Below are 16,946 nucleotides of genomic sequence, written 5' to 3'. Positions count from 1 at the left end.
CGGAAATAAATTTGTGTTTTGTTTGTTTTGTTTTGTTTTTAAAGATGTTAAAAATTGCATTTAGTTTATTATTGCAGTTCATTCAGGTTCACTACCGTTCAAAAGTGTGAGGTCGGTAAGATTTATAAAAAAAAAATAAAAAAAAAAAGTTTTTAAATGATCTCTTATGCTCATCAAGGCTGCAAAAAAATGGATAAATAAATAACTTTTTTTATATTTTAAAATGCCGTTTATTACTGTGAAAACAAAGCTGAATTTTCAACAGTCATTACTCCAGTCTTTAGAAGTCACATGGTCCTTCAGAAATCATTCTAATATGCTTTTTTTATTATTATTATTAACATTGATGAAAAAAGCTGTTGCTTAATATTTTTGTAGAAATACTCAAAATAGTTTTAAATAGAACATCATTTGTAACATTACTTTTGATCAGTTCAATGCATCCTTGTTGAACAAAAGTAAGACTTTCTTAACCAAAAAAACAGTTCTAATATGAAAAGCTGTAAAGATGTGCATTTATTTATTGATGATAATTGGTCAATCTGCTGTATCATTATATTTGGGGGTCAGTAGATTTTTTATTTATTTTTTTTAACTTTTACTAAAGATATTACTACTTTATTCAGCCAGGATGCATTATATGAATAAAAATTTTTAGTAATATGTAATTTTACAAAATATTTATTTTTTATTTTTCTCTTCATCAAAATGATCATCACATGAATATATTACGTTTTAAAATATATTAAAATACAAAACAGTTCTTTTAAATAGAGTATTTACAACATTATTGTTTTAGTGCTTTTGTACCAAATAATGCAGTCTTTATATGCATAAGAGACTTCTTTTAACAACATTAAAAAAATCTTACGGACCCTAAACTTTTGAACAGTAGTGTATGTATTCAATAGATAAAGCTATAAATACATCAGTTAAATCTATAGATGTAGTTCTACAAACTAGGGCTGTCAAAATGTCAAATTTTTTGCTTAAATATTATCAATATTCGAATTTAAAAGGTATAATTTCAGTTATGGGGAAAAAAAGCTTTTGGCTTCTCTCCTGAGGCCACAAGAGGGCGCATCGAGCAAATTATTATGCACGTTTCTTCAAAGCATAATAAAATAACACGACTATCTTTGAAAAAAGTGCATAATGTTTAAAATAAACCTTATATAATTAATAAAGTTGCTTAAACAATTAGAAACAAAACAGCATCATGCATGTATGTATAGTTTAATACAAATGACCAAAAACCAATCACAAAGAATACTTTTTTCATTTAAAAACATGAGATGCAGTGGGATGGGGAAAACCGCCATAAAGTCTTGAGACATGTTTTTTAAAAGTTGAACTTACATTAATTTTACATGGCTTTCTAAACATGCGGCTCTCTTGTATGAGACGCGAGTGCAACGGTGATAGATGTCCCTCTCGAAAATGCGTTAAATATGTGTTCTGTTTGAACGGCTTGGTTTCGGTTTTGACGTAAACGACATCTTCCCCGCATTGATTGTTCTCTTTTTCTGCAATATTTTGAATGAACAACGTAGCAGCGCCGCATCTAGTGGGTTCAACTGGATAGACTAACAAAAGCATTCAAATGCAATGACACTTACATCATCGTCGCATTTCGTGCGCCACTGATAATACTGCCTGACGCACACCTAAAATTCGAATGCAACGTTTTTGCGTTTGAATGGTGATTTTTATTTTAAATTCTACGAATCTTCGGAATTCGATTTTTTTTTTGACAGCCCTACTAGAAACAGGTCCACAGATAGATCATTGAACTAATTTTAACATTCCACACGTCAGGTAAACAGGCTCTAAGACAAGATAGAGAGCTGTTTGAGTTTGAAAAGGGGGCACAGGAAGTGAAGAGGGAAGTCACAGCATGCTCTGAATTTCCTGTTCCTCTTTCTATTGGTTCTCAAACTCTAATAGACATCAGTGTTGAGCTGAGACTGAGAGCAGTGGATCTGTTTGAATGCATTTAATCAATTTGCCTCATAACAGGCAAATTTGTTTGTTTGTGTAAGACAAGTGAAATAATGCAGACGAAGAAACAGATGAGTTAATTAATGCTGGTTCACTCTCTACTACTTTGCATTTGACACTTCATGATACTATCATCTCAAAAACATTGCAAGAATTAGATGTTTTGTTTCCAGTCGAGACTTGGAGAAACTTGTACATGCCTTTATCACCAGCAGGGTGGACTATTGTAATGGTCTCCTCACCAGCCTTCCCAAAAAGACCATTAGACGGCTGCAGCTCATCCAGAACGCTGCTGCCAGAATTCTGACTAGAACCAGAAAATCTGAGCATATCACACCAGTCGTCAGGTCCTTACACTGGCTTCCAGTTATATTTAGGATTGCTTTTAAAGTACTTTTACTCGATTATAAATCTCTCAATGGCCTAGGACCTAAATACATTGCAGATATGTTCACTGAATATAAACCTAACAGACCACTCAGATCATTAGGATCGAGTCGGTTAGAAATACCAAGGGTTCACACAAAACAAAGGGAGTCCTCTTTTAGCTATTATGCTGCCCACAGTTGGAATCAGCTTTCAGAAGAGATCAGATGTGCTAAAACATTAGCCACGTTTAAATCCAAACTCAAAACTCATCTGTTTAGCTGTGCATTTATTGGATGAGCACTGTGCTACGTCCGAACTGATATCACTGTATTTTATATATAATCATTTCCTATTTTTTACTGTTTTAAATTCATTTTAAATCAATTTTTAAATAATTTGAAAAGTTTTCAAATTCCTTGTTTTATTGTTGTGGTTATTTTTTATGATTATTTTACTTCCTTTTATGAAAATCACTTTGAATTACCATTGTGTCTGAGATGTTCTTTATAAATAAACTTGCCTTGCCTTGCCTAAATTTAACAAAAGAGACAATAAAGACATTTACATTGCTACAAGAAATATACTTCAAATAAATTCTGTCCTTTTTAACTTTCTATTCATCAAAGATTCCTGAAAAAAAGTTTATTAACTAGATTAATTAGAGTAATTTAGAACTTAACGTAATGGCTACTGAAAATAGCTTTACTATTACAGGAATCAATTTTAAACAGTAGTCTATTAGTAAATTTTAGAAATGAACATTAACCAAAATGAATAAATGATGTTTTAGATTAAAAATGAACTTATTGTAAATTATATTTTAACCAAGTTGCAGACTGAATTTAATCTGATTAACAAAGAAACTATTCTTATAAGTTGGTTCTTTTACTGAAATGCCCCAAATTGCTCATAATATAATTTTAAATCAGACTAACACACACATATATACAGTATATATGTATAGTTTGAGACAGCGCCATTGGTTTGGGATTAGTCACCGCTGACTTGAGGAGACATTTGTCAATCAAAAAATACGGGGTGTCTATTAACATTTAGTTAAAAGTGGCTGTGAAACATCAGCTCCAGTGGCGCAGATGGATAAGTGCTTGCCCTTGGCTTTTTGACGTGATCGACACAGGTTCGATCCCGTCTTTTGCCAAACTTTTTTTTTTCTTCCTTTTCAAATCTCGTATTAGCAATAAATTCTATTTACATAGCAGTATTTTTTAGCAATATGCTATTTACACTAAGTGCAAATACCTATTTACACTGTTAAAATAGCAGGATTTCTACTATCAAGTATACTACTTGTTGCAAATAGTGGCAATTATCTGCATTTCAGTATTGTAGTACATTATAAAACAGTATGCAATAATAACGTATTGAGTGTAAATTATAATTTTAATTATTAAATGGATGCCACCTTATTGGTTCAATAAAGCCCTCCCTACACCTACCCTAACCCTACCCGATAGTTTATTTTCAACTTTTTGATTATTTCCTTAATTTTTATTGAAAATAAATGCCTTTACGATGTGATACGAGATTTGAAAAGGGAGGAAAAAAAAGTTTGGCAAAAGGTGGGATCGAACCTGGGTCGATCGCGTCAAAAAGCCAATGTCAAGCGCTTATCCATCTGCACCACTGGAGCTGATGTTTTATAGCCACTTTTAACTAAATACCCCAGCAGGGAGATACAAGATCCTGATTACCGCGTCTGGGCTTATTTATTAATAATGCCAATAGTGGATTATACATTATATCTTTCTTGAATTTGCTTATAAAAAGGAATCACTTGGGAAAAGACTGTCCTCATTTATCAGTGCTTTCTAATTGATTGATTGATTTATTTTTATTATTAATAATATATTTTTTGTCTGTTTCTCTGCAGAACTTGCAGTTGCTGGGGGCCACAGCGATTGAAGACAAACTTCAAGACAAAGTACCTGAAACCATCGAGACCCTCATGAAAGCTGACATTAAGATCTGGATCCTGACTGGAGACAAACAGGAGACCGCCATCAACATAGGTGAGAGTTAAACCTATAAAGTTTGTTTGTATGAACGTACACCTTGATTGACAGTCGAGACTAGACAGGAAATGATGTGGAGATTAAGGGGAAGTGGACAGCTTCATTTTTCTAGTTTTAGTTTCTATTTAGTTCTTACAGATGAGATGCATTAGGTTTTTTTCCTAATATATTGACACTAACCAGTAAGAATTTCTCTGGCTAATTTAAATGATCAAAAATATACACAATCGGACCTCTCTCGCTCTTTCACTCAAACAAACACAGCTCTTCCTGACCGGCTGTCGCACAGGTAAAAGGTGTTTGGTTTCTTTCCTCATCTGAAAGCTGATGTAATGCACGTGTCCTCGACCTGCTCGACTCTAATCTGTCCCTGCAACCACCACCAGCTCTCAAAACAGACCGCGGCCCCCATTTCCCTGTGATGTGGCGTCTCGTTTTAGTCTGACAGCTACACGGCTACCAATGTGGCTTTCGAACAGGCCTCATGTTAAATGCTACGGTCAGAAAAACAGATCCTAACAGAGCACAGTCTGTGGCCACCTACCAACACTGATCCTGAATCAGCCCATTGTGCCCAGTGGCCAGCTGTGCCGCGGCTTGAAAACACACACGCTCGGAGAGGAAGGGATTTTTACTGGACCTCCACTTGGCTGGCATGCACTCTAAAATAAAGACACCCATGTCTGTGTTTACTTCGTATTTTTTACTTTTTGTAATTCATCATTTGGAGAGTTGGAGGATGACAAGAGACAAGAGTCTTCCAGCTAGTACAGGTTCCCAGAATCCTTTGCCAGTATGGTTAAAAGGTGTCTGAGGTGATATAACCAGCTGTTTTTAAACTTATTTTTCTTTCTAAAATATAAAGACAGTACAAGGAAAAAATATGTAATTAATGAGATAAATATTTAAATATTTAAATATTAAAATGTGATATATACAATGTAATATGTAGACAACAAAATTGAATAATTGATTCTGAACTTAATTGACTAACATTATTATCGTACTTAATCAAATTGTTTAAATATCTGGGAAGCATTAAGCTTTTATTAAGGTGATATGTATCTTAGATTTAACAAAGAAGTAAAAAAAAAAAAATCGATGACAACAAATTGAAAATAAAAAAATATTAAATGTAGTTTCATTTAATGTATGCACTTTACCAGCCTTAAAAATACAATTTAATATATTTATTATTACTATACTATATTTCTTAAGGACCTCTGGATTAGACAGCACATCACTATGCATTTCTTAAGTTGAAGTAAAGTACATTTTTTACATTTGTGAAATGTAAATGTAAAAAAAAAAAGAATTGTGATTTTTTTAATATATTTTTTTTTTATCACAGGTTTGCATTCCAGTTTGAAACCCCCTGAGCTAGACAGTTCTTCAGTATACCATTTGTTTTTAAACCGTAACATAAGGAAAACTAATTTAAGCATGGCATGCTTAAAAATATAAGGATTCTCCATTTCCCACACTAGCACTCTACAAAAACATGAAAAACTATCAGAAGTGAAGTGAACCCCAGGACTGTGAAGTCAAGCGCAGTTTAATCTTGGGTTAGCGGGCACTTAGAACTGTTTGGCCGCCACTTGCACATAGTACATGAAACCGCTCCAGTTCTTCTATCCACACTAGCCCTCTGACGGTCTTATTAATGTATCAGACCATTAAGCAGAGAGTTGGAGTGAGGACAGACAAGCTATCCACACTGCGCTGCTACCGCTGAGCTGTTACTCCTGGCCACTGGGTGCCACTGTAAAGCCTCAGAGATTAAAGCCCAAATAAACAGTATGTGGCCAATGCGAACAACTCAACATGCCCTCTTCTAACCCACAGCCACTGCCAACAGACCGAATGAAAACCCACCCTGCAGTAGCACGGAGCCAATGCAACCGCTGAGTGTAACCTCAATGCCTTCTTTCCAGATTCATACAGCATTATGCTGCGTCATGCAGGTGTCCCAATGTAAATCTATCGTTTCTACCCAGGGTGTTTTAGTTTAACCATGTTGAAGAGGGATGAGGTGACATTCCTGCCAGTGGTCAGAATGAAGCTGCGGAAATACGTCAAGGTTTGACACTCGCTGTCAGGAAACCAAATCTGTTTTCCACACAGACAGGAAATTTTGGTGAATATGCACATTTGAAATCAACAGAAATGCTTTAAACAGGAATGGCAGGACAGGACACCGGCACCCAAATACATACGCATTCATGCTCTTGTTGAATTTGGTCACAGTCACATTTCCTTAAGGCTGAAGTGTGTCATCTTGGGTTTTTTTCTGTTAAAGTGTGTAAAGTTAGTTACAAGGCTACTATTTATAAGTTCCCGATTGGTCCTACTACTGGCTCAGTCAAGTGCTTGAATTTGGGACCTTAGGGTTTAGGAAACCTGTTTTGGAAATTATTATTTCCAATGATTATTTTTGCAGTATTTGTGTATTGGCATAGAACAATAAGCTATACATTAAATAGTATAAATTATTATCATCCTTTTATACTAACTATTGTTAGTGGATCTAATGAGAATATATATATATATATATATTGGGAACTATGATTTCAGAATCCAGGCATAAAAACGGAATTTACTGTATAACACGGAATGTCATGGAATTTGCCAATTTTTGGATTAATAAATCAAAAGTAGGTCAATACACTTGAATCAAAACGCAATATGGACTAGTGACTGTGAATATTAAGCCGCAAAAAGACCATTTATTTAGCAGAAAATGTAACATAACACATTTCTGGGAAAATAAATAAATAAAATACCAAAAGCTTTGTTTTATAAAATCAATTAATTAGAGATACTTTTCATTATTAAAATCTAATGAAACCATTAAAATGGAATCCAGAAAAGTAATGGAAAACAGAATTTGGTAAAAATAAAGAGGGGGGGCGGGGAACATTTTAAAAGGCCTTCATGTAATTTTTTTTTTACTTTTAATAAATTGCTGTTAAATTGTGTAAGTTTCATGATTTCAATTAATTACATTACATAAAATGTTATATAACCATTAAAATGGAGTCTGGAAAAATTTAAATGGGAAAAAATGGAATTTGGAGAAAAAATACAACGGCCCTATATATATAAATAAATTGCTGTTAAATTGTGTAAGTTTCATGATTTCAATTAATTGCATTACATAAAATGTTATATATGGAGTCTGGAAAAATTAAAATGGGAAAAAAATGAAATCCAGAAAAATTAAAACAGAAAAAAATGGAATTTGGAGAAAAAATACAACGGCCCTATATATATAAAACAGGTATAATGTATGTTTTACAGGTATAATGCAAGTCCATAAAAGCACCAACAATTATAGATGTTTGAAATATTGTTGCTAGAATAAATATAGCAGGTCTATCTGATACATAAGTACTGTAATTTAATATAACTACTGCTTTTGGGCAATTCTTGTCCTTTACAGTAACTTTTATTTAAAACTGTTCCCCACGGACGTCACTCCTCAAATACTGAGGTGTCGGTAACCTATTAAACAGCAAATATGTTGTTTAGACGCATCCTGGTGGCTGATGGGATGTCTTGCTTTTTTTATCGGGTTGAGAGAGCCTGCTGTCAAGCTTCCAGTAGTGATCTCATACGAATAGTGGAAAGGCACATTAAAACCAATGCGGCGTGGTAGTTTTAAACCCAGGTCTGCTGTAAACTTTAATCACAAAATGTGCTTTTCACTCCTCAATTAGTCATTTCTTTCATCTGTTGCTGTGGTTACACGTCGCATGTCTTTGTAATGTTGATCTATTGCTGAAATACTAAGTTGCGGCAAACCATTTGTCATTTGTTCAAATGCCAAGCAAACCCATTTTTTTCCACACAAACATACCATATGTTTTAGGCTTAATAGTGAGAGGTATAAGCAATGAGTTTTCTTTTTTCTCTCTTTTTTTCCTGAAGGACACTCCTGCAAACTGCTTACGAAGAACATGGGCCTGCTTGTGATAAACGAGGACACCCTGGATGTGAGTACTGAGACAGAGGTGTATGTTTATTTGAAAAAACAATTACATGTCACCATTTGTAATGCAAGCTCAGAGAAGAGATGAAAAGACGCGACAGCTGACGGATCGCTTCAGACCCCCGGTACATGAAAGCATGTGATATAATTCCCAATGTGACTCTCTTCCAGAACAGTTATAGATTTTGTTTTGGGTTTTCATCCAAACCATTCCCCTCCGGTTTCTGTCTCATATTTCTCTGAACGAAAGGAATAAAGTGATACAGTGGGGCTCAAAAGTCACTATTAAAAATGTTTCTATTTTGTGTTTTTTATGATTAAACTATTTTATTATTATTATTATTAAATATTTATTGTTTTGTTACACTACTGTTCAAAAGTTAGGTTCAGTAACTTTTTTTTTTCTTAGAATTATTTTATTTGGTAAGAATGGATTAAATTGATCACAAATGACAGTAAAGAATGCTGAAAAAAATTCTCACAGTTTCCACAACAATATTAAGCAACACGACAATGACAAATTACAAAATTGGTTTCTCAATGATTATATAGAAAATGACAAACATCAGGTGATCATAATCAATCCTCAGACTCCACTTCAACATCTGAAACAAATTAATGGGAACGATAACACATCAGGCAAAAATGCTGTTAATAAACATTGTATCCACAATTAAAAAAAAAAAAAGTTGCTGCAAATTCAGTCAAGTTCCATTGCTATCAAAAGAATAAAAATACTTTTTTAAATGCATATCAATTTAAAAAGTTATTTTAAATTGTAATAAGATTTTATAATATTTTTACTTAAATAAATGCAGCCTTAGTAAACAAAACATTAACAATCCTTCCAACCACAAACCTTTGAAAGCTAGTATGTGTATATATACATAAATATACATAAAACAAAAATGAACGGAAGTAAAATATGAATTAAAATATTAACATTTATATTTTTTAGTATTGGATTTGTCCCCCTTTTGCTTTAATATTCCAGCATGAATTGAGATGATCCAAAGAGTATCTTGATTTTCAATGGACGCAGCAACATCAGACCATCTGTACAAAGGAGTAACACTTTTTTTTTTTTTGGGCCTAGAAATAGTGAAGAATCTTTCAAATTGATTTTACATCATACCATTTCCTTGTTTTGAAATGTTCAACTTTCTGAAACATTGTTTATTTCCAGGTTTAAAGCATGTATTTTGAAATGTGGTCTCAGACTTTGGGATCCTACTGTATATGTTGGTCGGATGGAGCTTATAGGAAAGAGAGGATGTGGTTGCACCGCATGAAGCCGTTTAAAAGATGGGAAGGGGTCGTGAACTTAAAACAGGGGTTTAGGACCCTCTTTCATATACACACACACACATGCACAAAGTACAGGCCAATAACTCCCTGATGGGAGAATCTATTCTGTTGACGATGAAACCGAAAGGCATCCGCTTTCAAAGAAGGAAACCATTTGAAACATATACACACACACACACACACACACAGCCTACAGGTCAGCTGGCCCCTGCAGGGAGGGTCTTGTCTGTTGTCTGTGGAAGTTAAGGACTCTAGAAACCATTTTGCACCACTTGTGCACATGCAATGGGACCCCTGATCGGGTGGGGCCCATCCCGTTGCAAGGGGGGGGGGGGTTTGGGTGATGACGGACGGCTCTCAGTCTGTCAAACAGCCGTTTAGCGTGATAGATGGAGCCAGAGAAATAAGAGGAGCGTTCCGTCATAAAGCAGACGGCCGCCATTTGAAATGTCAGCGTCTGGTCTCCCATGCATATGCACATGCTTATACAACATGAGAAAAGAAAACAAGAAGGAATTCTCGGAGCGCTCGGCGGTCCGGCAGTGGTGGGATTTGCCGTGCTCTCACATTGCAGGAGAAAACACTGGAACAGTGTGCCTCCCTTCCCCTCGGTCCTTCTCTTGTTTTTTGCGTTTAACACATTCAGCGTATTAAGGAAAACAAGATGGATGAAGGAGCCCACTCATCCGGCCCGGAGAGAGGGGTTAAGGTCTTCACCGGACGTCTGAGGGGGTTTCATTATCTCAGTGGAGGAAAATGCAAGGCACTGTGGGACGGGTTAAAGAACAGTAACTCAATAATCACATTAAATATGCGGCGGACCGCAGTGCCTTCTGCTGCTCGCAAATGAAAAAGCTATAGTGTGCAGATAAGCTGAGAGAATGGAGAGATTGTGGAAGAGTACAAAGGAGGAAAGAAATGGGGCCAAAAATAGAGATACTGCAAAGCACAGAGCTCACTGTCTTTCAATTTAATTTCATGTAAAGGAACTGTTTTCTACACTATGTAGCATTTATTTTATGTTTTTCCTCCCTTGAGGTCTATTTTATAATGTTAGTGAGTTTCATGAACAAATACAGTTTGTAATTTAGTTTCTTGATAATTTTTCCTCTACAAGTGCGTTCATGCTGACAGCATTTTAATTGTTGATATCGCTTGCTATTGGTTACTAGTAGACAGGCCCACATAGAATTTCTGCTTGCACAACTAGAATGCCATAGGTTGAAAGCAATTTTTTTTCTGTTTAGTCATTATCACATTTTTCTTTAGTTCTTGGTAAATAGTTTTTGTTTTTTTTGGTGTAATTTTAATTTCTAATTTAAAAAAAAAAAAATTCTTAACATTAAAAAAATTTTCTCAGTGATTTTGTTAACATAACTAAAGTTGCTCTTGTGATCTTCATTTTTCTCAAGATACTCAAATTTTCTTTTTTTTCCAAGAGCACAAGAAAATTCAGTTGAAATAAAAAAATATATAAACTTTATACTTTTGAAGTCTCCGATTTCAGATTCTTACCATTTTATGACAGTATTCAAATGATGAATGCTGTTTTGGCTCTGTTTCATGTGGAGAGAGATCACTGTAGCGGCTCGGTTCAAGAGAAGTGGCAATGCAAAGTGCATGTGAACTGATGATTTCCTCCTCTTTAATACCCGTGAATATGAATAAACATTCGGAGGTATGTTAAAAGAAAGATTACAACTTACCGAAATCCATATCCTTTTTCATGTAATCGCTTAATTAGTGTTTCAACCGTGCAAAGATGTCAATATAACAGCTTGTAAACAATGTCACATTTACTCCAGAAAAAACTTACTCGGTGAGCATAAACTCGTTAGTCAGCTAGAGAAATGAACTCTAGAGATGAGCATTTTGCTAGATGTATGCACCACATAACATATTCATTATAATTTTTTTTTACTGTTCTTCAATATTTATTTTATTCTTAAATCCATCAAGTTGTTATGACAGCCACCATTTTAGCCACCATCAAGTTTATATTTAAAAAATTGATTGGAGTAGAAATTTAATTAGGCAGTGTAATTGTGACTTTATTATTATAAATCTTTGAGTGTAATTTAAGCATTTGTATACAAATCGATTAATTTTAACCTTCAATATTATAGTAATGTAGTATCAACTGACTCTTATTTATATTTTCCAGCATTAGTTGAGAGATTTTTTTTTCTTTGAGAAAATTTGGCATGTATTGTACCTAATATGTTTCCAAAATAATCGATATTGAATCTAATCGAATTGAATCAAAAGCTTGTGAGTCAGAATCAAATTGAATTGTGAATCATGAAAATTTGTGTCAACCCATCTAATACGCAAAGCCATAACTGTGATTCCTCGATTCTCAGTTTCTGCCATTTGTATTTCTTTGATCTGTTTCTGTTTTTCCTATATAAGTTGCATGAAAAGAGTTGACCAACAATTGGGCTTCTTGATTGAAATAACCATATTCTCTGTTTCTTTCATAGCCAGTTGGTTCTGTCAGGCAGTAGTGTGCAACTGGGTGTCCATCTAGGCACATTTATATACATTTGTGAGTGTATGTATGCACTTGCAGTCTTCTATCTGTCATTACTTCTTTGCATGACACATGTAACCTGGCCTTTTTTCCTTCTGTTTCTTGTTTATAATGTCCAATATCACATGCTTGAGTCCAGGCATCTCAGTAAAAGGATTTCCAAAGCTCCTAAATCAGCCGTTATCTGCTGGATCTTGGCCGTGTGTGGAAGCGCTGATGTACTGTATATCCCACTGATGCTTTCTGCCCACTTGCAAAGCAAACACTCTTAAGTCATCACGGTCCGGTTTGCTCGCACAACCATAACACAGAGGCCTGTTTGGCCGACTGAGAGTGTTTAAGCCGAGCTTCCAAAGTGGAAGACTGGGAAATGGTGATGACTTGTGAAGAAATGGAGACATTGTCCTTTCATTAGTCTTCATAAGCGGTCTTATCATCTAATCTTATACTGTCTGTGGCAGACTTGTGTATTATATACACCCATTACACACGAGGACACCTACAGAATGGACGCCACATATTAGAGAAGCTCTTACAGCTGCACTTCTCTCTCTTTCTCTGAAACCTGAGGCTTCTCTCTCTAAACCCATGGATTCTCTCTCTAAATATTTCCTTTGAGCTTGGGTTTCAGAGTCTGTTATGCCAGGAGAATGTTGGTTGGTCCCCGAGGTGTAATCTCACTACCCTTAGGTATCTCCCTTCCTCAACACACACACATTCAGTCTCAGATTTAGTGGTGATCATCAGCATAGATCTCCATTGGAGCTTTTCGGTGTAAGACTTTTGGGGGGTTTTATTGTCCTTTTTTTGTCGTTTGTCTTTCATTTTGTCCTGTCATGTATCGGCTGATATAAGGTTCCTGTCACGTATCGGCTGATATAGATCATTAGCATTGGACCAATTTAAAAATGGTAGCAATTTGTTTTTGACAAAGATTTAATTGTTTAAAATAAGCTGTATTTATTTAGTGTTTATTTAAAAGCAACAGTGTCTCCATGTTTCATTAATATTGTTGTTTTTTGTTTCAATAATAATACTAATAACTTATTTTATGTAATTATTAAAACACTAAAGACAGAGATAACGATTAATATTTAAAAGAACATTATATATCACTTTTTATTCTTATTACATAGGATAAGTTATTATATTATATTATATTATATTATATCAGCTTTATGGTATTGGTCAGATGTTTGGCAAATTTTTAATATGTCTGTCATTAAGCAAGAAGTGATGTTATTTATATAGCTAGGTTTAAAAAAATGTCAACAGTTTAATTAATGTTAACACGCTTGTTTAGAAAGATTCTCTTCAGCGTGTTTTTCTCCACTATGAGAGTAGTTGACCTAAAAGAGAAATCTAACCGTAAAAGGCCCTAACTCTGACTATTCTGCTCTATTTTTGAGACATTTTGAATACTTTGGAATTCTTCAGCGTTCGATCCTGTCTGCTCTGCATAAACTTGCTGTTATTAGTCATTATTTCACCCCTCGGATACAGAAGGGCTTGTTTGTGTCATGGTCTTCACAATGTTGGAATGTGAAGCCAAAAACTTGCTGGACAGCTGTGGGACATGCGCTGCAGATAGAGACATGCACTGGTTTGTTTACCCACAATGCTCAGGGATTTAAAGCTATGAAGACCAGCTTCTTTGAGGAATTTCTGTGATGATTAGTAGTGGAGGTAGTGGAGACCACTGACTCTATTTCTTCTGATTTTTTTAGTAGTTGTTTGCAGAACTATGAGCTAGTGTGTGGTGTTACCTCTACTACTAAGATTTGGATCATTTTATCAGCAGGAGCTGTGTGATTTTATAGGACATTTTTATGGAGTGCAGCAACATTCCTAATCCAAACACAGAAGCATCCTCCCACACGTCCCAAATCCTTACAATAACAGCCTCTTACTACGAGGTGTATTTTCTGCTGAAAGTACAGTTTTCAACATTAAACTCAGTTTAAAACAGCATTCAGGTTAAGTCAAAGATCCCAATTTTTCTCTGGCCCAGTCAGTGTTGATTAAGATCTTGCAGGTTTAATCAACACACAGAAATATTCCTGGCTCCCGGTTTGAGCCCATACAGCTGGGACAGAACATTCCTCTGAAATAACCCATAAACCCAGACGTATGCTCACTCTGATTGCGTGAACACAATAGAGAGGGAGAAGACTGAGGTCTGCAGCTTTGCTAGTGCTCAGGGTAAGTTCTCATGCCGTTGTGTTTCCTGGTCAGGGCCATTGAAAGGCCTTTTTCTAACAAACGAACCATCACACCCAGCTTCGGCTTTGCGCTCTCCGTAATGAAGCGTGCCATATGTATGTTCTCTCTTTGATGCCCTGTGCATTGACAATAAACAGACGTAAACCCCATGTGCAAAAGTGTCTGGTGCTCTGCATGTGAAATCCTATGTTATTCTTGGGACTGATTGCATTGGCATTGAAGGAAAACGGGGAAATTATCCCGGTGTTCATGTGTGGTGTCTCATCAGACGTCTGTGAACAGTTTTATGATTTATTGCATTACAAATCCCTATCATAATGAATTCAGTCTTTTGAGTTTAACGTTCCTCAGAGAAATATTTACATACCAGCTGATTTAGTTAGTTACACAACTGTAATAATGTCATTTTGTATGAAATGTTTATCAATATCTTATGTTATTCTATACATGTTTGTTTGCAGGCTACCAGGGAGACACTCAGCCATCACTGCAGCATGCTGGGAGATGCTCTGCACAAGGAGAACGACTTTGCTCTCATCATAGATGGAAAGACACTGAAGTATGCCCTCACTTTCGGGGCACGCCAGTATTTCCTGGACTTGGCTCTTTCCTGCAAGGCAGTGATATGCTGCAGGTATGTAACTATACCTGGGGAATCAGCAAGAATAACTTAATAACAAACCCTTACAAAGTATTACAACAAAGATTCACTGTACCAGGGTTTAAAAAAAAAGTGCCACAAGGGGGCACTTGAAAGTAAATATTATCCAGATAACATTTCAGTTTATTTTGGCTGTAGTACAAAGACAACTAAAAGTTAATAATTTAATTTGGGAGACAAAAAGTTTTTCTTTTTTAATGGTTTATTTTCGCACACAATCCAAATTGGTCTGTCAGCATGAAAATATTAAGCTGAAACTTTATGAAGAGAGACCATCACAAGGGAATCATCATATTTGGTGGTCTTTGCCATCAAAAAGTTTAAAAAACCACAATAATTTAAAGAAATGTAACTATTGCTACAAATTAGCGGTGGACGATATGACCAAACTTTTATATCACAATATAAGTACTTTTATTTCACGCTACGATATGTATCACGATATAGTTATACTGTAATATCGAAATGTTTTGATTCTATAGAAATTTCATAATTCTTGTCACCATTGTCAGTAACACAAAAAACTAATACTAGCCTAAATAAAAAAAATTTAAAACTCAGGTTCACCGAAGACAAGTAAACAGTCTCTTTGTTTTTTCAAAGAGAATAAAAGAGTCCAATTATTACAAATTGTCACTGTAATCGGATGCAGTTTTAAATGTATTTCCGTTGTTAAACCAAAGTACACAGGAAGTTGTACTGTCATGCTCTGCTTAAATGTTTACTGTTTCACAGGTGGATGTAAATACGTCTTTGGAAGTTAATAACCCTTTTTGCCCTCCAGGGAACTGACGCCATCATTGGACATTTTTCTGCACTTACAAAAACATCAAGTGACTGGCAGACAATTACAGGGAAATGCCGCTGTGCTGTTTAAAGAACAAATTACCTTCCCTTTAGGTCGCAACCTTCCCAATAAACATAATTATACTAGCTCTCAAAGCAGTAATTTACTAATGAGTGTTATTTTTTATAATAGTAAATTGTAGTCAGAATGCTTGTCAGTTATACACAAAGTTAAACTGTGTGTTAGCAGACTAGTATGAAGCGTTTAAAAAAAAAAATGCTACACAGCGAAAGAAACATATGAGGAACCAATTGAGCGTGACAAGGAACTGCCAAAAATCAGTCTCAATTTCCAGAAACAACGCACACCACAGGTGCCACAGCCATTATGCAATGCTTGATGTAATCTATCCGATCTGCTTTCGCTCACTACACACACATACGAACAGCCACATGGTGTCCTGAGGAGAGCAGATTTGTGCCTGCAGATGAGTAAATGTTAAACTGACTCTAGAGGTCTCCTGCTATATCGGCAGCAATCTCCAGCTCACTGGAGAGCCTTACATCACTCTACATTCATTGCTTACAAGATGACCTGTGAACGTTAAAATGGGGTTAAACCCCGGAGGAGCTTTTCTAGCCGAAAACGAGACCTTAATTTCATTTGCTGACACAGATGATGCAGTACTGTAATGTGCTGCAAGCTTTTGTATATGTTTTTTTTAAAGGTCAGGGATCCTGAGCTCAGGTTTGGCTTCATCAGGAACTCAAATTTGCCTGGTTTGGGCATTTATAAGGTGTGGGTTCATCTGATTCTAAATGTTGTGGGTTTCCAATGTTTGTGAAAAACCATTGAACTTTCTGTAGTAAATATATATTTGTTAGTTTTTGTTTTTTTTCAGAACTTGTGTAAAACTGGCTTGCCAGTTGCAGATGCTGCAGCGATTTGTGAGCCAGTTATTCTTTTTTTTTTTTTTTTTTTTTTTTTTTTTTTTTTGTCATTTAAAAAATATAGAAATATATTATAGTGTTTTTTTCTAC

At 35.3% G+C, this 16,946-nt stretch overlaps 1 protein-coding gene across 1 annotated transcript in view; it reads left to right on the top strand.

Moving 5' to 3' along the window:
* LOC107550857 (phospholipid-transporting ATPase IA-like) overlaps positions 1-16,946 on the top strand; it is a 188,012-nt gene that overhangs the window by 116,530 nt on the left and 54,536 nt on the right. The window contains exons 16-18 of the mRNA XM_016232260.1: positions 4,262-4,400; positions 8,334-8,398; positions 14,920-15,092. Coding sequence (XP_016087746.1) covers positions 4,262-4,400; positions 8,334-8,398; positions 14,920-15,092 — 377 coding nt within the window. The remainder of the gene's footprint in view (positions 1-4,261; positions 4,401-8,333; positions 8,399-14,919; positions 15,093-16,946) is intronic.

This window comes from Sinocyclocheilus grahami, unplaced genomic scaffold, assembly GCF_001515645.1.
Source record: "Sinocyclocheilus grahami isolate Dianchi unplaced genomic scaffold, SAMN03320097.WGS_v1.1 scaffold409.1, whole genome shotgun sequence".
Classification (NCBI taxonomy): Eukaryota; Metazoa; Chordata; class Actinopteri; order Cypriniformes; family Cyprinidae; genus Sinocyclocheilus; species Sinocyclocheilus grahami.
This window is presented reverse-complemented; position numbering and strand designations above follow the sequence as displayed.